This window comes from Crotalus tigris, unplaced genomic scaffold (genome assembly GCF_016545835.1).
Source record: "Crotalus tigris isolate CLP2741 ecotype Arizona unplaced genomic scaffold, ASM1654583v1 scf7180000018101.4720394464:4744507, whole genome shotgun sequence".
NCBI lineage: Eukaryota > Metazoa > Chordata > Lepidosauria > Squamata > Viperidae > Crotalus > Crotalus tigris.
The window spans coordinates 1,210,197-1,236,204 of record NW_024096823.1 but is presented as its reverse complement, the minus strand read 5'-3'; the positions used below and the strand labels follow the sequence as shown (position 1 = coordinate 1,236,204).

General features: G+C 36.2%; 1 protein-coding gene across 3 annotated transcripts in view; it reads left to right on the top strand.

Annotated features, from left to right (window-relative positions):
- LOC120309983 (cyclic AMP-dependent transcription factor ATF-7) overlaps nt 1–26,008 on the top strand; it is a 136,305-nt gene that overhangs the window by 83,608 nt on the left and 26,689 nt on the right. For all 3 annotated transcript variants that reach the window (XR_005557234.1, XM_039347800.1, XM_039347799.1), the window contains exon 3: nt 23,164–23,260. Coding sequence is in view for 2 of the 3 variants with exons in the window: in XM_039347800.1 (XP_039203734.1) it covers nt 23,164–23,260 (97 nt within the window). In the remaining variant the exon portion in view is untranslated. The remainder of the gene's footprint in view (nt 1–23,163; nt 23,261–26,008) is intronic.

Sequence of the window (26,008 nt, the reverse complement as noted above, 5' to 3'; positions counted from 1 at the left end):
AGAGAGATGAAAATTATATACCTTAGTGTATAAGGTAGAAGTGCCCAACCTTGGAAACTTTAGGACTTCTGGACTCAGATTTTGGCTTCCCTATGTACGTGCCGAAGCTATGTTGCAATTAAAAGATTCTTTAAGGTAAACAATGCCTCAAAAGTTCTTTGAAGAGCTTCTTCTTTCGGAACCATGACACCAGAATTCTCCAGCCAGTTGAAATCCACAGGTCTCAATGTTGCCAATATGGGACACCCCTGATATAGGATATACATCCTTAGAGATTATTGAAGCAAACAAAAATTATGAAATTATTTTAGAGAAGTCTGTGGTTCCTACAAGGGCAGGAAGACAGTTTATCCATGACTGTCAATCACTTCTTGCAATGTACCACTTCAGTAAATTTTAGGAATGGTGAGGAATAATAATAATAATAATAATAATAATAATAATAATAATAATAATAATAATGTAGTTGGAAGGGACCTTGGAGGTCATCTAGTCCAACCCCCTGCTCAGGCAGGAAACCCTGTATCAGTGATGGCGAACCTTTTAGAGACCAAGTGCCCAACTGCAACCCAAAACTCACTTATGTATTGTCGGGTGCCGGGTGGGCGTGGCCAATTGGATGGGTGTGGCCCATTAGGTGGGCATGACTCATTGGGTTGGCGTGACCCATTGGGTGGGTGTGGCTTCGGTGATAACGGCAGACTGGGTGGGACTAAAAAGTTCAATTGATCAATTCCAACTTTGCGAGATCTTTTTTCCCGCGAGAAATTGAAATTGACTGATTGATTGAACCTTTTTTTTTTTTTTTGCACACGGCGACGGAGGCCTAAAGTGAAATGGTTTTATAAAATCCAGCTGAAGGCCTAGGACTAGGGAAACGGCGCGTGTGCCCACAGAGAGGGCTCTGAGTGCCATCTCTGGCACACGTGCCATAGGTTCGCCACCACAGCCCTATACCATTTCAGATAAATGCTGTCCAATCTCTTCTTAAACACTTCCAATGTTGGAGCATTCATTGCTTCTGGAGGCAGGTTGTTCCACTGATTAATTGTTCTAACTGTCAGGAAGTTTCTCCTTAGTTCTAGGTTATAAAGACCATACTTGTATTCCATGTAGATGCAGCATGTATCCTAATTAAGCCATGGTCCAGTTCCATGTATCATCAAACTACAGTAATCAGTTATGAGCTTGTGAGTTTGAGTATCAGTAATGACTTGTTTTGTATTTGGTTCTTTGTGAAGCTATAGTGGGCTAAAGATAGAGAATATATATTCACAAAGCTTAATCTTATTGAGTCCTGGTTATCTAAACTGGAAATATGCACTCTAGAACAGAGCTTTTCAACTGGTGGTACGCATACCACCGGTGGTATGCGACTATCCTAAAGAAGTGGTATGCAGGTGGTATGCGACTATCCTAAAGAAGTGGTAGCAGGGGAAGGAAATGAGCAGAACTGGCAGCAGCACCACACAAACCTGAGTGAAAGACGGCTGGAGCTGCAGGGCTGTCAGGGCTCAGCAGAAGCGCCAGGATCAGTGCCCGCTTTCCAGCTGATCAGCGCTTCTCTGGGGCTTAGCAGAAGCACCAGGATCAATGCTACTTTCCAGCTGTTCAGCTCTTTGGGGCTGTCAGGGCTCAGCAGAAGCGCCAGGATCAGCGCCGGGCTCCAGTTGGAGCTTGGCACTGATCCTGGCACTTCTGCTGAGCCCAGAAGCGCCAATCAGCTGGAACTTGCCCCTACTCTGCAGAGAGCAGATCCCCATCATCCCCAGCCCAGCAGATGTTTTTCTGTTGCACCGTTGCAGACAAAGGGAGACTCCGGTGAGGAGGAAATGGAGGAAGAGGATTTACGCAAGCTTAGCAACCGGAGTGGGGATCCCCCCCAAAAAACAAATGTGCTTCGTGGGTAACCTCCCAGCACAACAGAAGTGACCAAAACCTGCAGCATCCAACCAGAAGATTGGGGGGGGGGCAGTTGTTGTTTTTTTACCTGAAGAAGCAATGTTCTTCTCCCTTAAAAGGTGGAACATTTGCTAAGACAGAGTTGTTTTATCAGGGATTGGACAAGAAATTAAAACAATGCAAGGAAATTTTACAGATGGCCTGAACATTATCTATTTATACTTAGTGCAGGCAGTTGTGTCAAAAAACCCATTAACCTTCTGTGATGCAAGTGATGCTACAGGATTTCAAACATCTGTGGTGGGATTACTTACCTAAAAGTAGCATAATCTATTCTAGGTTATTACATGAACACCCAAAAAAGTTGTCATGCCTCTGTATTCCTCAAATTATGCTTATAATAGGCTGGCCACAGTGGGAAACCCTGTTCAAATCATGTTGTGGTAGCAATCAAAACTTGATGATAGTGGGACAGTTTTACCAAGAGGGTCACTAAGTTTTTGAAGCGCCTTTGACCATTGCCTGTTTTTTTCTTCTGATATCCTAGGAATTGCTAAGAAGTTATACCAGTTGGCTATTAAATACTTGATCAATGTTTGAAATACAGAAGTTGCCTCTTAGCTATGGAACTTTTCCCACATTTTTAGTTCAGCACTTTAGTATATTAGATCTATAAACTTCAAACATGACAACTAAATACCTAGAGAAATCTAGTTGTGTTATTTTACAACCAGGTTTTTATCTTAAACCATTTTATCTCATTATAAAAGAGATTAATTGCTTTGATGTTCTGTATACTTTTAATATAATTTTAATGCTTACTTCTTTGTCAGATGAGCTGCTGTGTTTCGGCTCAAGACAAGAAATTGAGAATATTGGATATAGAGAAGTACAGAAGAGAAAGAAAGAACTTTGTGGAACTTTACAATGAGATTTACTGGCCTAGCTATATTCAGAGAAATATGTACACAATTGGTTACATTGTGATATCAGGATTGATCTCCTGACCATTTAGTTTTTTATAAAGGGGCTGCAGCTGGAAAGTAAACGGCTTAAGAGCTTTGGCTACTGCTCAGGACTATTTTCAAAAGCTATTAGCACTACAAATTAGAGAAGCAAAAGTCTCAAACTTCCATCTGGGAATTTGGAAATAGTGAACATGGGGAGATGATTTTCTGGTGAAGATTCTATCAACTGATTAAGTATGTGATTCACGTAGGTTCACTGGGGGTTTCCTAATGGACTTACCAGACTTAATTTTTTTTTCAGTAGAAATCTTTTTTTCCCTCTCCCTCTTTATGAATCATGAGTACTATAAAAATAAAGATTTTAGAAGAGAACTGGGAATTAATTTAAATCATTTGCTTAATCCTGTTTGGCTTTATAATGAAGCCAACATCAAATGTTTTCATTTCTGAAATGGACGGGATTGGATAAATTTATTGCAGCTGGCTAAGGCTTGGTTGTAGTTATTGTGATTTGTCAGAAGTGGAGATTTGTCATGCAAGTTATGTCTTAAACGTAAATCAAATAGCTTTATAAAGTGGATTCGTGGTAACTTCAGTGGCCACTCAAAAAGTACATTTTGGATGTACTTTCATATACCACAATTGTCAGTACTTATTATTTAGAAATTTGTCAAGAATTATGCCAAATAAACACCTTCCATGATCATTTTTCAAGCTCAAGAAAAACTTGAGGTATTAAAATCACTGAAGTTAAGACTTCTACTCTGGGGCTTGCTTATCAAATCAAATCAAATCTTTATTACAATCAAAGAACAGCGTAAGGAAGGTATGGTACAAAAAATGAAAAAGCATAAAATATACATCAAAATAAAAAATTAGGCATAAAACCTAAAAAATATAAAAACCAAAACCTAATAAAATCTAAAAGGAATCTGAAAGGAGGGGAAGGAGCAGTGATGGATATAGGGGAGCATGTCAACTAAATCTACCACAATGCAGAACACTCTAGGATGATGTACTAGGTAGGTCAGGGGTAGGCAACCTTGGCTCTTTTATGACTCGTGGACTTCAACTCCCAAAATTCCTGAGCCAGCCGGCTCAGGAATTCTGGGAGTTGAAGTCCACGAGTCATAAAAGAGCCAAGATTGCCTACCTCTGAACTAGGTGCTCATTAAAACTGGTTGATGACACAAGTCATCTTCTGATGAATTTTAACTGCTGCTATGCAGACCCTGGAAGCGCTGTATGTTGTAACAGGGAGATATAAAATTGCCCTATACAGAAGGCCCTGGGTGTTTATGCATTATTGGCGAGATATAGGAAATCATTCTGAAAATTTAGCAAGAGAGATTAGATTTCAGAAGGCAACAGGCTTTCTCCATGATAAATTCCAGAAGTCAACAGAAGCCAAAGTGGCTAATCCTATTATAGATGACCTAAAGCATGAGATATAAGAAACACTTGTTGATAGAAGCCCTTAATAAACTGATGTGTCTTAGATCAGAAGAGTTAGATACATCTGAACAGGAAAAAATTAGAGATATCTGCATATGGCTGCCATAATATGGAAGTTAGAATTTGATATGTGATGTAGGGTTTCATTCTATAAATAATCACTTATTTGGTCACCTCTACACTGTGGGCCACAATTATTAGGCAAGTTGTATTTTGGAGGATTAATTTTCTTATTGAAAAACTATAGTGCTCTCAATTCAAAATGCTAATAAACCTCAAACCTAAATATTTAAGAAAGTAAAAGTGAGGTTTTGGCTTTCTTAGGAGAATATTTATGTGTGCACAATTATTGGGTAACTATTAGTGTGCAGAATTATCATGCAACTAAATGAAAAATGAAAATTTGCCCATCTCACTCATTTATTTGCATCTGCTAAAGTGAGAATAATAAACAACTCAGAAATGTACAAATAAACATTTCTGACATTTAAAAAAAAATCAGTGACCAATATAGCCACCCTTCTTTTCAATAACAGTCATAAGCCTTCCATTCATGGAGTCTGTCAGTTTCTTGATGTATTGACGATCACTGTTTTGTGCAGCAGCAACCACAGCCTCCCAGACACTGTTCAGAGTGGTGTACTGTTTTCCTTCACCGTAAATCTCCCGTTTAAGAAGGGCCCACAAGTTCTCAATAGGGTTTAAGTCAGGTGAGGAAGAGGGCCATGTCATTATTTTTTCACCTTTGAGGCCTTTACTGGCTAGCCACTCAGTGGAGTACTTTGATGCATGCGATGGAGCATTGTCCTGCATAAAAATCATGGTCTTCTTGAAAGATGCAGACTTTTTCCTGTACCACTGCTTGAAGAAAGTGTCTTCTAAAAGTTGACAGTAGGTTTGGGAGTTGATTTTGAGTCCACCTTCAACCCAAAAAGGTCCAACTAGCTCATCTTTTAACAACCAGCCCATACCAGTACCCCACCTCCACTTTGCTGCCATCTGAGTTTAAGTGGACTCTGTGCCCATTACTGATCCAGCCATAGGCTCATCCATCTGGTCCATCAGTAGTCACTCTCATTTCATCAGCCTATAAAAACGTTTGAAAAAAATCTGTCTTCAGATATTTTTTGGCCCAGTCTTGCCATTTCAACGTATATGTCTTGTTCAGTGGTGGTCTGGTTTCAGCCTTCCTTACCTTAGCCATGTCTACCTTGTATTTCTGGGCACTTCAGGTAGATTGCAATTCTGGAATATGACAGCACCAGAGGATAATGGGTTCCTGGTAGCTTCACGTATGATTCTTCTCAAATCTTTGGCAGTTAAAATATGTCTTTTTTTTCTCAACATATTTCTTGTGACCCTGTTGACTATTTGCAAGAAAACGTTTGATGGTTCTGTGATCATGCCCCAATATCTTCGTAATTTCAAGAGTGCTGCATCCCTCTGAAAGACTATTTAAATTTTTGACTTTTCAGAGTCAATTACATCTCTTTTTGGCCCATTTTGCCTGAGGAAAAGCAGTTGCCTAATAATTATGCACACCTTGATATAGGGTGTGGATCTCCTTAGGCCACACCCTCCCTCATTACACAAATACACAACATCTGATATGCTTATAGCCACTAAGCATTCAAGTTTATACAGCTTGGAGATGGGCCATATGCATGAAAATGATGATACCGTCAAAATACTCGCTTATCTAATAATTATGCACACAGTCAGTTAAATTCTCTGCAGAAAAAATAAGTGATTGGGGATTGTTTGTTTATTTTAAGTTTACTTTTTACCTCCAGACATGGAAATGCCACAGATGTTTTAAGTAAGTATATCTGGGTAGGAAACTCCTAAAATGTATATAGATAATTTCATGAGCTTATATTCTATTTTAAAGGAAGTTTACTATTATTTCTGAGCTACCAAGAAAAAAATAATGTGATAGGAATTATAGTACTTCTCCATGGCAGTTTGATGGCTGTAATTTCTTTTGTTCTCAATGTTAGAAGAATAAAAATTATATTAAAATAAGAATTATATTAGTATAATAAATGCTATTTTAACAGGTTACTTCCATATTAATGCTGCGCATATATTCTTATTTACAGTTTGGAATACAAATAAATTTTATATAAAGGGTTACCATACAATTCTCTTCCTGCATCAATAAACTGAAAAACAAAAGCAAGATGGAGTTAATTCAAAGGACCAGAGAATTAGAATTGAATAATAAAAATAATCCAAGTAATAAAGTTTTAGAAGAGGTGAAAAAATATTAAAAGGCTTTACAAGCTGTAAAGCCTATAAAATTTCAGAAGCTTTGGGGAAGCCAGAATGCTTAAGAAAAACGTCCCCTTTTGGTTCTCAGATTTCCCGAAAAAAATGAAGTAGAGGAAAGCAATGTCAACACGTAATTTCCTTAAGTGTTTCTCAAGCTAATACAGGTAGTCCTCAACTTATGACTAGTCACCTAGTGACCATTCAAAGTTGCCACAGACTCCCCTCCCCCATAGTACTTACAACCCAGTTCCCATTTCATTTGACTACAATTTACATTTTTGCCAGAAATCAGCATGTACTTCAAGTCCAATGGGTTTGTTTTATGACTGCTGCATTTGCTTAATGACCGCCACAAAAAAGGTGATAAAATCAGGTTGTTCATGTGATGACCCACTTTAGAACTGCCACAACTTATGATCATAGTTGTCGAGCTCAACGGTCATAAATTGTGGATTACCTGCATTCATAGAGAGGAGGCCATTGATATATAGGTCCACCCATCTATGAATTCCCGGTCAGGTCCTCAATGCAGAGGTGTATGTGTGTATTCCAAAACAAGTGATGAATATTTGGGCCATTCATGAGATAAATAGAATATTTACCCTATTCATGAGATAAATAAGAAGAGAAACTGGTGCCTCCATGGTTGAGAAAAAACAGACATCTCAAGTGACACTAGCAGAATTCATTGCATATGCAATCTAAATTACAAAATCTTGTTTATAAAGTTTGGCAAGATGAATCGGGAAGCTCTGTGATCAGATTTTGAATCTAATTTTTCTCTTGTTGTTTTAAACACTTGGTGGATAATTTGATGGTTGTTGATATGAAAGGGATTTTAATAGAATCATATTGCCTTCATTTTTTAACAGTTTAAATCCGAAAATATTAAAACTATGTATAGGTAACAGCAATGTAAATGATAATGATATCCTTAATGAAGCTTGGCTCTTAGTCACTAGATAGCCATATCCATATATTATTATTTTGGTAACAATACAGAAGCATTTTTGGGTTGACTTATTTCAGGGTGTTTTTTCCAGCTTCCCATTCTATCTTACAACCTTGGAATTTCCTAGTAGTCTCCTATCCTAAAACAAAGGTCTGATTCTATTTCGTTTTTTTTAAAAATCTGCCAAATTCAGCTAGGTGCTGCCACCAAGTGAAGAACCTATGAATTATATAATTAGTTACTACATAGAAGTTTTACATAGTGAAATTAAACATAGTTGTCCCTGCTACTATTTTATTTGTTATATTTTTATAAAGTTTTGGATCATTTTCTTCAACGAATAAATAGGACAGGTATAATGTTTTTGACTCATTTGTTTAATTGGATACTCTTTATCTAGTTTTATGGCTTGTGTGGAGAACATCGCATTTTAGGTCACATTTATGCAAGAATATTGAACATTCAAAAGGGTTCACTAAACTTTTTTTTAAAACAAATTTTATTGGTTTTTTAATTTCTTAAAACAAAGTATTCAGGACACACCGTGGTGCTGGGGTAATCAAACTTCCTAGAACCAAATATATATATACATAGTACAATCAATACATCAAATATTCCCTCTTTTTCCCTCAAATAGCATAGTGTATTTAAAATATCCAATTCTAGCTTAAATTTATTCAACCTGAACCTGTTTTTAAGCTTTATAAATTTATAATACCGTAATCAAATTAACTTTAAATGAAGACATTTTCAATTCAGATATCCCTTCCAAATATGTTCTACTTTCTTAATTTTAACAAAATCTTATTTATTTCTTCTTCGACTAATCTCCCCTGTTTAAAGTAAAATATTAATATATCCTATACCTATCTAATCCATCAATTAATCAATCTCTCTAAGCTAACAAGATAATATCAGACCTTAAATCATTTCAATCCATTAAACAGAATTCAAATCTCATCCAATTAATTATCATAACTGATAACATCCATATCATCAAAGAATCACATCATCTTATTAAATTTCAATTAATTAATAATTCAATTCAAATCTAAAACATCTCTTCAATTTTCTTCATTCCATTACATAATAATTTTCATACAAATGAACCCAACATTCTAAAATAAACATTCTTTTTTTTTTTTTTTTTTTTTTTTTTTTTGAAATTTTTCAAAAGTTTTACAAATAAAAATCCACCCCCCCCCTCCCCAACCACCCCACCCCCCCCCGACTTCCCAGAACTGGATATAGGATTATTTAACAAATTTTTTAAAAATAACATTTACAATTTATAAAATAGTTAATAATAATGATTAAAAATCACAATAATAATATATATAATAATAATATGCATAACATAAACTTTAAAATAAGTAATATATACTAAGAAGAAAAAAAAAAAAAAAATAAAAAAATGAAAAAAAGAAAAGAGAGAGAGAAAGAAAAAGGAAGAAAATAGACGAAAAATATATATGAATAATAATACATAAAAATTATATATATATAAAAAGGAAAAAGAAGAAAGAAAGAAAGAAATAGCATTCATTACAAATTATGAGAAAGCTAAATAATATTTTTCCATATCCAAATTATATTGTATGAAATTTATCCATTTTTCCCATACCGCAAAAAATTTTTCTTGAGATTGCTCCTTTAAGAAAGCCGAAATCTTTGCCATTTCTGCCAAATACGAAACTTTGTAAAACCATTCTTGTAAAGTAGGCAAAGATTCCTTCTTCCAATATTGTCCTATTAATAGCCTAGCGGCTGTAATCAAATTTAACATCAATGTAACCTCTTTAGCATCACAGTCAATAACAATACCTAATAAAAATAATTGCGGCGTAAATTTTACCCTCCTTTTAAAAATTCTTTGAATATTCCACCATATCTTAATCCAAAAAGCTTTTATATGCTTACAGGTCCACCAAATATGATAATAGGTAGCATCCAAGTATCCACATCTCCAACATTTCGGCTGTAGATTAGGGTACATAATGGACATTTTCTTTGGGTCAAGGTGCCATCTATAAAACATCTTATAAAAATTCTCTCTTAAATTTTGCGCTTGTGTGAATTTAACATTTCTTATCCAAATAAGTTCCCAAATATCCATTGAAATCGTTTCACCAATATTCTGTGCCCATTTAATCATACAATCTTTAACTAATTCAGGTTCTGAATCTAATTCCACTAAAACCCCATAAACTCTCTTAATATGGGTTGGCCTTTGGTCTCTTACTTCTTTTAAAAAAATTCCATCTTCTCTAAGCCAGCCCATTTTACCATCCATCTTCCATCTATCCACTATTTGTCTATATTGGAACCATGAATAAGTTAAATTTTCATGTGTTAATTCTTCCAAAGATTTTAACTGACAGTCTTGGCCATCCCATCTTAGTAACTGTGCATAAGAGACCTTATCCATATTTACCCCTTTCCTTATACCTTCTATGGCATGCCGAGGTATAGCCCATAATGGTATTTTGAAGTCACTTTTATAATACTTTCTCCACACTCTTAACAAAGAGATTCTTATAATATGAGACTTAAAAACCCAATCCACTTTTTTATTAAATATTAAATAGGCATGCCATCCAAAAAGTAGGTCCCAGCCTTCCAAATGAAGTATTTCTATATTTGTTAAATTCACCCAGTCGCTAATCAAAGTCAGTACTACAGCATCATAATACAATTTCATATTTGGCACCTTGAGTCCACCTCTCTCACGAAAATCTTGCATTATTTTAAGTTTCACCCTTGGTTTCTTCCCTGCCCAAACAAATTTATTAATACCTTTTTGCCATTCATCTAAGTTACGTTCGTTCTTTAAAACAGGTAGCATTTGAAATAGAAAAATAAACTTTGGCAGGACATTCATTTTAATAACTGCAATTCTACCCAAAAGGGTAAAATAAACATTCTTAATATTCTAGATTACTTTTAATCCATTATATAAAAAATATCTCATTTTTAAACAAAAATATTGATCTACCCTAGACATATTTAAATGTATCTATCTATCTATCTATCTATCTATCTATCTATCTATCTATCTATCTATCTATCTATTCTATACATGTCTAATCCATCAGTTAAACAATATCTTTAAGCTGACAGAATAGTATCAGACCTTAAATCATTTCAATCCATGGAGCAGGATTCAAATTTCATCCAGTTAGTTGTCATAGCTAAACATCCATGTTATAAAACAAACAAGTCATCTTATTTAATTAACATTCAATTAATTATTAATTTAATCCAAATCTAAAACATCTCTTTACTTCAAACTCATAATCTTAATCCTTACATCAGTCCATAGTTCTAGGTTGCCTTTAATCCAATATATGAAATTTTAAATTTCATTTTTCAATCTTATTCTAGGTTTCCTCTTATGCCAGGCAGGTTTCCATAGCAGGGCTTCCCTTCCAGGTAATGAATCTCTTTTTGTTGCTTGTAGTGTCATTTGATTCGATGGAAACCATCTTGGTCTCTGCATTGGCCCTCTGTTTCTCTTGTCCATAAAGCCTTGTTGCTTGAGAAGTTCAAAACTCAATCTTTGCTTTTCCTGGTCTTGCTTATAGGGCAAGGTAAAATTCTCTTTATTCTCAGCTAAGTCCTCATCTTGTATAATCTGTTTTGTAGAGTAGTCAAGTGCAATCTGAGAGTCAGTTTTAAGGTTTAAAGTAGGAGTTCTGGCTCTTAATTCTGTAGTAAACTCTTTTATTGTAGTACATATTTCTTCTTTAGCCTCATATATCTTTTCCAGTATAAGTCTACAGTTTAAATGTGATTGAGGCTTCTTCATTTTAGCAATAATTGAAGAAAAATCTTTTTTTCTTTTTCTTTTTCTTTCTTTTTTAGTGAAGGCTACAATTGAACACTATCCATCCCTACAGATCACACAGCTTGATAAATAGTTTGAAGGCCAAAACCATCTCTTCTCCAAATAGTCAACAATTCCAATATTAACTTTTGACCAGTAGATGTCCTCAGTAAGCTAAAAAGACTAAACGCCATTTTTTTCCTTTTTTCTATTTTTTAAAGGAAGAATGGAAAAAGAAATACTCTACCAATAAAATACCGCTCCAAAAAAAACAAAACAAAAAAACATTTTTTTCTGTACCTCAACGTGAATAGAGATATATAGTCTTTAAAAAAGTTTTAATCTGTCCTTTTATAAAACACCTTTGTTCCCACACATACAAAAGCTGCTTTTTTCAGACGGGGAAGTAATTCTAACGAAGCTTTTACAGGCAAAAACAACATAGGGTAAAGAGAGGAACAAAAGGGGTCTCACCCGGATCATCCGTCTACCAACAAGCCTCCTCCTCGATGGTCGCCCCTCCAGGGTGACTTTCGACCCTTTAGGGGGGTCTACCGGTGAAGGAAACTCCGGACGGCGTGGAGACAAGTCTCCAGGCACGACCGGCATCGCCGCATTCCGGGCTCACTAAACTTTTAAGTATCATGATATTTTCATCAATAAGTATCTAACCTACAGTGAGGGGAAAAATTATTTGATCCCCTGTTGATTTTGTATGTTTGCCTACTGACAAAGAAATAATCAGTCTATAATGTTAATGGTAGATTTATTTTAACAGTGAGAGACAGAATAACAACAAAAAAACGCAGAAAAACGCATTTCAAAAAAATTATAAATTGATTTGCATTTTAATGAGTGAAATAAGTATTTTATCCCCTATCAATCAGCAAGATTTCTGGTTTCCAGGAGTCTTTTATACAGGTAACGAGCTAAGATTAGGAGCACCCTCCTAATCTCAACTTGTTACCAGTATAAAAGACACCTGTCCACAGAAGTAATCAGTCAATCAGATTCCAGACCTTCCACCATGGCCAAGACCAAAGAGCTGTCCAAAGATGTCAGGGACAAGATTGTAGACAAGGCTGGAATGGGCTACAAGATTATCACCAAGCAGCTTGGTGAGAAGGTGACAACAGTTGGTGCAATTAGTGGCAAATGGAAGAAACACAAAATAACTGTCAATCTCCCTCGGTCTGGGGCTCCATGCAAGGTCTCACCTTATGGAGTTTCAGTGATCATCAGAATAGTGAGGAATCAGCCCAGAACTACACAGGAGGATCTTGTAAATGATCTCAAGGCAGCTGGGACCATAGTCACCAAGAAAACAATTGGTTACACACTACGCCATGAAGGACTGAAATCCTGCAGTGCCCGCAAGATCCACCTGCTCAAGAAAGCACATGTAAAGGCCCGTCTGAAGTTTTCCAATGAACATCTAAATGATTCAGAGGAGAATTGGATGAAAGTGTTGTGGTCAGCTGAGACCAAAATCGAGCTCTTTGGCATCAACTCAACTCGCCGTGTTTGGAGGAGGAGGAGGAGGAATGCTGCCTATGACCCCAACAACACCATTCCCACTATCGAACATGGAGGTGGAAACATGCTTTGGGGGTGTTTTTATGCTAAGGGGACAGGGCACCTTCACCGCATCAAAGGGACGATGGACGGGGCCATGTACCATCAAATTTTGGGTGAGAACCTCCTTCCGTCAACCAGGGCATTGAAAATGGGTCGTGGATGGGTATTCCAACATGGCAATGGCCCAAAATACACAGCCAAGGCAACAAAGGAGTGACTCAAGAGGAAGCACAGTAAGGTCCTGGAGTGGCCTAGCCAGTCTCCAGACTTTAATCCCTTAGAAAATCTGTGGAGGGAGCTGAAGGTTCGAGCTGCCAAATGTCAGCCTCGAAACCTTAATGACTTGGAGAGAATGTACAAAGAGAAGTGGGACAAAATCCCTCCTGAGATTGTGTTAAAACCTGGTGGCCAACTACAAGAGACGTGATTGTGATTGCCAACAAGGGTTTTGCCATCAAGTACTAAGTATGTTTTGCAAAGGGATCAAATACTTATTTTACTCATTCAAATGCAAATCAATGTATAACTATTGAAATGCATTTTTCTGGATTTTTTTGTTGTTATTCTGTCTCTCACTGTTAAAATAAACCTACCATTAAAATTATAGACTGATCATTTCTCTGTCAGTGGGCAAACGTACAAAATCAGCAGGGGATCAAATAATTTTTCCCCTCACTGTATATGATACGTCTACTAGTGAATAAACATATATGTAAAGCAGTTACTGAAACTACTATATGCAGTTGAATACAAAAGGGTTTGCTATCTTTTATAAGGCATAGTTATTGAAGGGAGGTTGCAGAATGTCTATCAATGGCTATGATTATTGTTTGGTGCCTTCTTTATGCTGCTGCCACAGTCCTATCTTGTAACTTTGTTTGGTATATTTTTATGATTGGTCTTGGACTGTAAACAAATGAAATGGAGAAGGATTTTTCAATGAAAGACCAACAGGAAGATATCTGAATATTTAGCTTTGTAGGCCATATTAATAATCTGGTCCACAGATCTTACTGTATTAAGTTGTATTTGAATGATTAAGAATCCCTTACAAGTCAGATATCAAGAGATATAAAGGTTATTTGAATAATAATAGTGTCTAATATGGATATATTTAATGTTAAAATGGGTATATTTCCAAATGTTTATTGTTTTTGGAAAATGTACCAACACAAATGAACTTCAAAAAATTGCTAAAGACTTCACTAGTCCCAGGGCTAAAAAAAATCTAAATAAATAAATGTGCAAAACATAGTAACCAAACCAACTGCAAAAATCATATGAGAGATCTTAGTGTTATGAATATTATCAGGTATGATTTTGCTTGTTGGCAGAAATTTTAATCTGAAGGCTTGACAGTTATTAATATGTCATGGCAAACAGCAACATTTAGTTTCTATGATCTCATATAAGAAATATCTGCTTGGTGATAAAAAAGGGATGAGAGAGATTAAGAATTTGAATATATTTGCAAGAGATATTTGAAGGGGTAATATGTTGATGTAAAACATTATTTGACTATGGTAATTGAAATTGATAAAGTTTTAATAAACAGGTTTAGTAGTAATAGAAATGTAGGATAGAAATGAAATATATTAAATTTCTTATGTTACTTGAAGGAAATAGAGAGATTATAGCGAATGTATTAAGTTGAGCTGTTATTGTGTGATTTTATGTTGGAATCTGTGTTTACCCAAACACCATGGTGTGTTTCAAACACTTTCTGTTAAAACTCTAAAACTAATAAAATATATATTTTTTTTAAAAAAAGAAATATCTGCAATGAAACATTATAATATATTCAAGATTGCAGCCATAAGAGTTTTCTTTCACCTTATCCAGTTTTATCAAATGACTGGCTTGTGAGCATACTCAAACTTATTGTGTTGTTATTAATTGGAAATCTCTACAGATTTTTATTCCTTGGCAGTTTGGGGGATCCCTCCATCTGATATCACCTTTGTATATATAGTTAGTATTTTAATTATATGCCTAAGTATCTGAAATAGAGGGAAAGTTTATGCCCTTTGCTAATACTAAAACCTTGAAATAAAATATTTTAACCATAATTTTTAGGTTTTATGGGATTTGTCTGTTTTATTTATATTGTGAATATATTGTCTGTTTAATATTATTGTGAGCTGGCAAGGATTATTTGGCATAAGATAGACAGCCACATAAGTTTCCAAATAAACTTATTTAGAAGTGGCCAGTAAGTGACCAGTCAAACAATTTGTATCCTTAAATTTCAGGATCCTGCGTGGAGAGATTACTACTTAGTTTGAAGTAAGATACCAACATTTTTTAGTGTAACTTCCCCCATCAAACTTGATACTCTCTAAATATACTAGACTTCATGTTTCATAATTTGCTTGATTTGGAATGACAAAGTTGATCTAACGCATCTGAAGGGCTTTGGAGAAGAATACATTAATACAAGTCTTTCCAGTTAAGATATAATACTATTATAACACTAAAGAATGGGATGAGAATAAAATTTGAAACAAATACAAACAGTAATTCAAAGGAATGTTATTCTGATCTATCTAAGATTTAGGCAACTGGGAAACACTTCTAAGAAGAAAATGCAAAAAAATTGGCAAGCAAAGTGTAATAAATGATATACAAAATGATATTTTTATTACAAATCCACCAATATCTTTTTTCGGTCTCCGTGAAAATAATTTATATTGTTCAGTATGGTTAGTGCCTGAGTAAATAACATTTATTAAAGAGTCCAAGATAAATATTTGATTTTGCAGTAGGCCACAGAGTTGCTATTTGATTGTTTCATCTGTGAATCCTGAATGACTTCTTGTTTCAAATATTACATGTCATTATTTCATTTCATATCAGATTGTAATTTGTATTATTGTTCCATGTGTTGTGCAAACAAATCCATCATGTTTCATATTTATAGTAAGTCGACTAGGTGAATGAATAAGTCATATTTATAGTAATTGCCTCCATGTGTCGGATACACATTGAACATACTTTATATTTCTGATTAAATTCATACTTTAGTATTTTTGTCAGGTAAAGGTGGCAGGAGGTCAAAATGTGATAATTATGTCCTTTGAATTTAATGGTGTAGGAGAGATAACAGATGTATTGCTGCATGTTAAAAAGGGAACCTGCTGTCTGTAGTGTCTCAGTTTCTCATCTATTAAGTAGGGATGAAGTTTGTTGGTGAATAAGATGAAAGAATGACTGTTTGTTAGTGAATCCAGTACAGGATGCTTGTGAGCCCAGAAGTGCTAGATGCAGCAGGCTTATTCAGGCTGTTAGTCAACATGAATCATTTCCTCTGAGAAAGATGTTTGACTAGGTCACATACTGCATCTTCACATTTCTTGGACATTTATTTGCACATTTAATAAAGAACTTTCTTACCCTGAAAACGCAGCTGCTTGTTTCTGTCTTTCGTGGGCAAGCAAGACAGCTTTGATTTTTGCAATCAGCTCGGCCTGCCTTTTGAAGAGAGATGGGGTTCTGAAAATAGGAATGATTGCTGGTTACTGTAGTTGAGTCACTGAAATGTGTTTATGCTGGTATGTGGCAGCACATCAACAAAAGGGAAAACTCTTAATTCACAATTTCCTCTATCCCTTAAGACCCACAGATTTTTGGTACGATGTTATTATGAAGATAATAATGTCGAAAGGAAGTCTTTTGCAGATGTTTCTTAGAGAAATATATCAAAAGAAGTGCGAGTCTCCCAAGTTTTCTTTTATGTGTAATGCTTAGAAGCAAGCGTATATTGCCCTTTCTTTACGTGCAAAGACTTCTAGAGAAAAATGGATTTGTTCCATCTTTAACATAAATTTTCTATATGCAAAATGCAGAAACGTTGAAGAAAAGTTCTTGGGACTTCAGAATAACAGAATAACAGCCTAAATTTCCTCAGGCTCACTGCTACTGGCACAAAAGGATCTGGGCAACTTTTTTTTTTCTTTCTATATTTTTTATTAATTTTTTTTGCACAAACATAAGTCACAAAAGTTGGTAAACAGTGTGATGTCTGGGTTACATTTGTAAAAACAATCCTTAACAATTTCTATAGTCTGTATTTCATATATTAATTTTGTTTACTTTCCTCCTTCCCTGAAACATCTTTTTTTGCAAACATTACGTTAATATAATTCTTATTGTTTTAATAAGTGACAATTTGGTATAGATTTTTTCCAATATTTCTAAAAAATAATCATCATATTAATGCATTCTTTTCTTTCCATTCATTTGAATTGCCTTATCATCAATCCTGTTACAGTCTTTATTTTAGTTTATTTCTCCCACCAAATTCTAAGTAATTTTTACTGGTGACAATTAGTTACATTTACATTAACAAACGTGATTCTATTTTTTCCATATAAGCCATCTCACATTTTTATGTTTCTTAAGTTTTAAATATATTGGTAAAAAAAAGAGGTGAAAAGAGAAAGAATGAAGAAAAATAGAATAAATAAAATAAAATAAAATAAAAAATAAAAGAGTATTTATTTTCTCAAATTTCTTATTCTTTTTAATCATAGTTAAGAATATATTTAATCTTTAAACATTCTATTTAATAAATCTAATCATCTAATCCCTTAACTCTAATTCAGAACATTTTATATATATTACATATACTTTTCTTGAGTTCAGTCACCTTTAAATATCTAAAACATTTCATCTTTCTTAAAGTATTCCAAATTCCTACACAATCATCATGTTAATACATTTCTTTTCTTTAAAAAAGTAAAAAGGAGGAGAAGAGAGCAGTAATAACAAAACATGAGAAGTAATATAATACTTAGAATATATATCCCTCCTGGATTAATAGTATTTATTTTCTCAAATTTCTTATTCTTTTTAATTATAGTTAAGAATATTTTTAATCTTTAGACATTTTATTCAAATAAATCTAATCATCTAATCCCTTAACTCTAATTCACTTATATATATATGTACTTTTCTTGAATTCAGTCACGTTTAAGTATCTAAAACATTTCATCCCTCTTAAAATGGTGTGTTACAAATTTTTTCTATTTCTTTAACCATATTCAAACACATCTTTCTTTTTTAAATATTCTCTCTGATATGTCCCATCATTTTTTTTCTTAATCTCTTTTGTTTGCGGATCTGGGCAACTTCGGGCTAGTCACTCTCTCAGCCCTAGGAAGAAATCATTTCCAAAAACCCTTGTGAAAAAAACTGAAGGGACTAGTCCGAGAACTAATTATCACTGGAATAACCTTTGACAACTTTATGAACTTTACTATGGGAATTGCTCTCTGGTTGGAATTTAACTCAGGCAAAGATATCCAACACTAATTCTTAACTATATTGTCATTTATGCAGGAGCAAGAAATAATAGTTTAGTTCTCTGAGAAAACTGACCCCAAGTTTGCCCTCCTGTTTGGTCTTTGTTTGAACTAATGACTGTAGCAGGATGGTCTATTTGCCAAAAGGAGCTACATTTATTATTTGACCTCTAAGAACTTGTTGATGTAATGATTAAGGCATCGAGATAGAAAGTGGGAGTCTATGAGTTCTACGCTTACCTTTGGCACAAAGCCAGCTGGGTGACCTTGGGCGACTATGTATGTATGTATGTATGTATGTATGTATGTATGTATGTTAAGAAAAGCAATAGAGAGGAAGGAAGGAAGGAAGGAAGGAAGGAAGGAAGGAAGGAAGGAAGGAAGGAAGGAAGGAAGGAAGGAAGGAAGGAAATTGTGCATTTATTGTGCATTTCCTTGCCAAATGTTTGACAGCATTATCTAGAAGAATTGAGCAAATTGAATGTTAACACAGCATAGCTCTGTTTTGATAATAAATTCTAGTCCAGAAAAGAATATACGTTATTGTAGGTATCATTGATTGATGATGGCCAAAGGAATACAGACAGTACACATTGAGAGCATTGAAATTGATCAAGTTTCTTTAATAGGTGGTAAGAAAAAGAGATAAAAAAGTTTACTACGCAACCATAAACAAAGCAATTGTCTTAGCCTGAACTGGTATTGACAATACAGTATGACCAATTCTGCCTTCTTTTTTCTTCTATGGCATAGATGGAGATGCCACTTAATATAGTAATGCTATAATCGTTTGAAAAGGAAGCACCATTCTAGGAGAGAGGAGAGTAATGTTAACAAACATTAGTCTGAGAAGTACTGCTTTGCACATGCAGCAAAAGATACTTCTCTGTATTTCAGACTTTCTCTTCTGGAGTATGATTGTATTGAATATGTAGTGGTGATTAGTGGCTTTGAATATATATATATTCTGTCACTTGGAGCAAATTCACATCTATGGTACAGATATTGAAGGAATCCCTTTAACTTCGTAAGAGAAGCTTGAGAAGTGAAAAAGCTTTGATATCCTATGTTTTTCTCAAACTGAATACTTTATATGCGGATAGAAGCAGAGAGCACATGTTTAGGGCTATCAAGCCCAGTGCAAACTGTGCTTTTATGTTGCATAGAAGCAAAATGTTAGCCATTGCAGTTTTCTAATATTGTTGCAAAATTTGGCAGAGATATTATTCCCTCAGTCCATGCCTAACAGAGCCTGTTCAAAGTTTGGAAGTGGCAGATTTGAGAGAGATTAAAAATACTGTATTTCCAATTCCTATCCTTTTCATTTTATGTTCCGTCACTTTGCCTTCTGTGTGCAGACAAATGATTTAGGATTAAAATGTTACATTTTGCCTCCAGGTTTTGGCATTAATTAGAAAGCAGCTGAATCTGTTTTGGTTTGCATGAAGCACATTGTAAAGCTACTAAAACCCTACTTAAAGCTTGTAAACTTCTGCAATGAAGAACAGAGGTGTGTGTTTTCTTTTTGCAGTGCTGATATAAGGATATGTGGCATAAATATAACAACAGATATCTCTTTCCCAGGTAGCTAGTGCAGGGCAGGACCAGGGTCAGCTCCCAAGGCAAAATCCCAGTATCAATAAAAGAGCTTTACCAACCATATGAATTCAACTGTGCAATAAATAATGCAGCAATCATACTGCATATCTTACTCCAGTTAGCAAAATATTCAAAATATGGGCAATGACATAGTATGGAGCCTTACATTTTTTCTGCTGGGTGTTCCTCTAACTGTTTCTGCTTGGAGCAGTGGTACAATTTAATGGTTTGACGGCTGAGTTGTGATTAGAACTCTTTAGATGCCCGTTCAATTGTGAAGTACACAACTTGCATTTATCCACCAGTTTACCATCTCCTCTCCCTCTGCATTACCACCACCCTTTACAACTGTTTTGGCATTCTTGATACATAAGACCAAAAGGCTAAATCTTCTCAGCCTGACAATACAGGGGGGGGGAATACCATTTCATGTTTTTAAACTCAATTCAAGGCATTGTAATGGCTTATTATTATTCCTTTTGGTCATGAAACGATTCTTGTTTCTAAACAAAGAATAATAAATACTTTGTTTCGGTTCAAACATTACTTGGGTACCAGAATAACTTTAGATGGGGAAATAAAAACAATAAAATGAACAGCTGTAGCAATTTACAATAATGTACAAAGTCAGTAGACATTTTACTAAAGAGGGGAAGTTGGATAGAAGAAAATTAAGCTATGCAAATATTGGTAGAAAAGTATTAAATAGTACTTAGTTTGAAACAAATATTGGTCAAAAGAAGGAAAAATGAGCGTAGAAGTATGTTTCTGCCCAATTTGTTACATGGAAGTGAAAGTTGGATATGTGAGGTCAAACATAAAGGGAAATTGAATAGGGTGGAAATGATTAAGTTTGCATGAGAAAACAGGAAAAGACAAGATCAAAATGAATGGGTGACAAATGTGGATTGAATATTGCACAAAGCTGAGTGACTAATGTGAAGAAGTCAGTTGATGTGGTTTGTCTATACAGAAAGGATAAATGAGGTTGAGCTTACAAAATAAATACACAGAAGAGTGCATTGATAGACAGGCTGATTTTCCAGGAGCGCTTCCATCATAAGCTGCAGAATGCACACTGCAGCTCCGGGAAGCCCAGGTCCCTCCACTTGCTCCAGTCTCCTGCCACCCCACACAGTGCCTCCCACGCAGCTTCCAACTTCACCCAGGGAGCCGTGGGTGGCACAGTGGTTAGAATGCATCTATTATCTCCGATTCTTCATTCCATTTAAACTCTTATTATGGCTGCTAATTTCCTTCTCTCTGGTTTTCTAAACTTAGATCCCCCACCTCAGTCCATTTTACATGTTACCTGGATAGATGACTACCAAGGAATCCTAGGGCTCAGTGCTAGGCTAGGAAGCCGAAAAAGCATCTGGAAAAGGCAACTGGAAACCACATCTGTGCTTTTCCCTAAATCAACTTGCTTCTGTGAAGTTCCCAGCAAAAGAGTTCAGTTCAAGGGCATCTTTTTCTTCTTATCTATATTGACTTAAGTTGACTCAGCCTTCCATCCTTCCTAGGTGGCAAAAGTGAGGACCCAGATTGTTGGGGGGCAATAGGCTGACTCTGTAAACCGCTTAGAGAGGGCTGTGAAGCACTGTGAAGTGGTATATAAGTCTAAAGGCTATTGCTGTTGCCGTACACTGACAGCACTGTGCTTCACCATCTCGCTGCCTCCTCCCTGGCCAGGCCTGGCGAGCTCCCTTCCTCAGATGATGCTCTGCCCCCCCCCCTGCACATCCCAGGGCTGCACCCTCACAGAGCACCTGGATCCCAGGCCAGCAGCAGGATGGGGAAGGGGACAGCAGGGGTAGGTGAGCGAATACAAGGGATCCAAAAGGTCAGAGATGAGGGGAAGGTAGGTATTAGAGGGAGTTCAAGAGCCCCTGCAGTCGAATTTTGATTATGTGACTGAGAGCACTGCAATGGCCATAACCTGGGGACCAGTCATTATAACTTCAAACAGTCACTGAATGAATGGTCATAAATCTGCTATCTATAATCTGCTTCTTTCTTGAAGTAAATAGGTATGGCTTCTCAGATAATGGTATCCACCTAGCTCAGGAGTAGGCAACCTTGGCTCTTTTATGGCTCGTGGACTTCAACTCCCAGAATTCCTGAGCCAGCATGGCTCAGCATGGAAACCTCTCCTTTTTCCCTCAGCATGGCTGGCTCAGGAATTCTGGGAGTTGAAGTCCACGAGTCATAAAAGAGCCCAGATTGCCTACCCCTGGCCTAGGGCATACATTCTGGAGTAAAGCATAGATTCTGATGTTTAGCTTGCAGGGGGAGAAACTGCTTTTAATACTTGCATAGCTAGTACCCTTTTACTTCAATCTGAGCATATGCATGGCTGGACTAAAAATTTTTTAAAAAGCATTCCAGAAAACAGCAGCAGCAGTAACAAACTACTTCTGGAGCATTTTCAAAAAAAAAAAAAAAGGATATGGTTGCAGTCACACAATTAACTCAGAAGCATGTTTTTCCTTTTCAGAATCTGAGAATAGGAAGAAAATATAATAAATGGGACGTTGGAATATAGTTTCAATTCAGTGTGGGGTTGCTTAGAAGCCCTAGCAGGACTATAGGATACATCCTTAGCCTTGAGGTCTTGGCAGCAGAAGGTGTCCATGTTTGCTACCAAGGTCCCAGAGACCAGCTAAGCTTAATTCCTTCTTGTAATCATGCTGCAGGTGCAGCATAGCATATTCTGGCACACGAGATATGCAGGCCATTGTTCACTGGGAGCAATGATTGAGTTGTTGCATTTCTCTGTGTTTGCATCCATTAGAATAAAGATTTTGGGCCAGCTTAGTTCTGTCATGTTCCATAAACGGCAGGATCAAATCACCTTGTGGATGCCAGCTCTGTTTGGCACAACTCAAACCATTAGCTGATCCTTCCCACTCCTTCCATTGCCAGTAGTAAATAATTTCTCTCTCCATTAGTCAGTAACAAAACTGACACATTTTGCAGGGTGCTGCAGAGAGAGCATTACACATTTCCTAGTTGAGTTGCAGTAACTATAAACTGTTGCCTTCCCCCTCCCCTTTTTAAATTTTGATTATTAACTCCATTTCCTTCTTAGCGGAGAGCTCTGCATGTTATGGTTTCCCCCCCTTCAATTTAGAGATATTGTGTTTGCACAGCACTTCTCTCACAATCTGTCATGCTCTGTTTTGTTTAGCACACACTTTAAAGATTTTATTATAGCCTCTGCCTTAGAGCCCTTCTTTCCCAACTCAATTCCTGCTGCAGAATGTACGTTCTAGGATAAAAATGCATGTACTTGTCTCATTCCAGCGATTTACCAATGAAGACCACCTGGCTGTTCATAAACTCAAGCATGAGATGACATTGAAATTTGGTCCTTCCAGAACAGATTCAGTCATCATAGCAGGTATGTGCCATGTTCCAGATCAATTTAAAGGGAAACTTTTAATAGAGCCCATTGTAAGATTGATAATAGGAGCTGAATGCATTAGGTATTGTTTGTTCCACCTGTTTTGCAGACTTCAGTTAATCAAGGTAAAGAAAAAAGAAAGAAAGAAACGCTACTAAATAGATCTTTTCCTTTTTATGTATTAGAGAAGTGTCTGATGTTGTGCCTTAAAAGTGAAAGATTTAGAAACAGTTCTTTAGCACGTCATCTGTAATTTCAGGGTGACAAACAATAATTGACTGCTCAACTTCCTTTTCTACTCCCAGGTGTTGGTTTTCTTAAGTGTTAGGTGATCACTTAATACATGTGAAACCTCACCTAGCACTTTGCAATCTCTCTTAGACATGCACAGATTTGAGGAAAATATTCCTGGTAGTCTAGCAGCAGGCCATGTTAACACAAAGAAGGCCACAGAGCATTCTTTTTCTCTTCTACCAATTGCATTTTGGATCTTTTAAGAACAAGACTGACAGGTTACAGATCTTGTAAGAAATTGTCTTGTTTTAAAGTCTCAAATGGAGAAGAAAAATACTTCCAAGACATCTCACTCCCATGTTGACTGGGAACATAGGGAGTTGCAATCTTAACATACCTGAAGAGTGCTGGGTAGAGGAAAACAATTTCAGTTAAACAGTTATTTCCTTTACACAGGCTGTCCTTGCATATTTTGGTTTCTTTATCTGCATCCCTTAGAAAGGACAATTGCAATTTCTTCTGTTACTGCAGCTTTGACAGGGAAAAGTGCTTTCATTCTTGCTTAAAATAGAAATTGAAAGTCATTCTAATTAGTTTGGGTCCGTGAATACTGTATATTTGTAGCAAGTCAATATTAATAAGCCAATATTGTTTCCTTTGACAGGCAGACGTAAGATCTGAAGTAGAAAATTATTATTATTTTGCCATAATCTCCCTGATTCTTTTTTTGATTTTACTTTATTATAATCATTTGGAAGCATTAGGTAAGAAGACCTTCAGGTAGTCCTCAACTTATAACCATAATTAGGACTGGAACTTTCATCCCTAACAATGCAGTCATTAAGACTGCATTTTAAGGCCTTCCTGCCATAGTTGCTAAGCGAATCACATGGTCATTAAGCAAATCCAGCTTCCCCCATGCACTTTGCTTGTTGGGAACTTCCCAGAAAGATCGCAAATAACAATCACGTGATCCCAGGAGGCTGCAAATGTTATGAATACATGCCAAGTGTCAAAATTTTGATCATGTGACCCAGGGAACATTGCAGCCATCATGAATGCAAGGACCAGTTGTAAGTCACTTTTTTCAGTGCCTTCATAACTTCATATGGTTATTAAATGAGTGGTTGTAAGTCAAGAACTAACTCTACAGTTTTGTGGGGATTGCTAACCATACTTAGCATGATCAACTTTTTAGTAAATTATAACAACAATAATAGCAATAACACTTAGACTTATATACCACTTCATAGTGCTTTGCAACCCTCTCTAAGCAGTTTACAGAGTCAGCCTATTGCCCTCCCCCCTGCAACAATCTGGATCCTCATTTTACTGACCTCAGAGGGATGGAAAGGCTGAGTTAACCTTGAGCCGGTCAGGATTGAACTGCCAAACTGCTGGCGGTCAGCAGAAGTAGCCTGCAGTACTGCATTCTAACTACTGTGCCACCACGGCATAGAAAGCATGCTTTGGGGGCTTATTTTTTCCTGACGTATGAAGGGATTGCTAGGCAAATAGTGCACATAAAAGAGGATAAGAGCATTGGCATTGGACAAAGAAGAGTGTCCCCTTAGCACTTGTGCCCAGTAAATACCTAATAGTCAATTACAAAAAATCTATACATACATAGTTCTTTAACATTGATGTCTAATAGGTTGTGTGTTGTGATACACAGTGACTGCTTTACAGAATTGCCTGTCATTTATTCCTCTTGCAGCAGCTTTTGATTAAGCGGATGAATCACTCAAAGCTTCTGTCTTATCTTTGCAAAAATCCTGGGTATATCAGTTCATAAATGCCTCCCCCGAGCAATGACAGCAAATCACCTTTCTGCCACCCTCACTAAATTACGTAAAGTACAAATAAAAGATTCTCCTGAGGTCCTGGGTTTGCTCATATCAGCCAACCTATTAAAATGTCCAACAAGAGGTGAGTGCAGTGGGCCAAAATCCAAGTCAGGCTAGATCCCATTCTTCTGTGGCTGGATGGACACAGCTTGTCCAGTTTGATTTAAGAAGTGAAAAATAGACTGTAAAAATTCAAAATGCTGAGCCAAAAATTCAGAGGCCAAGCATTAATGGCTTCAGTGCTTTATACGCAGTTCTCTTTTCTTCTGTATAATGAATAGAAGCAAAAGAAGAAAACACATTTGAACATGCAGAATTCAGATCATAAAACACATCCCATTTGACATTAAACATTTACGTGTCGTTAATTGGTATGATGAATACTAAAAAAGGACAAGTCCCAGACAAACCACATGACTTATCATGCGACCCCTTTGTTTCACCTTCTGTCTCTTTTCTTATGTCAGTGACCTTCCCAAGATGGCCAATTTCCTGTCCGTTCTCTGTGGCTGTCCCCCTCCTTTTGCAGCAACTTAGTGTAGCCAACTTCCTGTACATTCTCCGTAGCCATCTCCCTCTTCCTATCGCAGCACGTAGAATACTAAACAAATACCGAGTACTGGACAACATTTTCACCTCAAAATGTGTCGAGTACCAGGTTTGG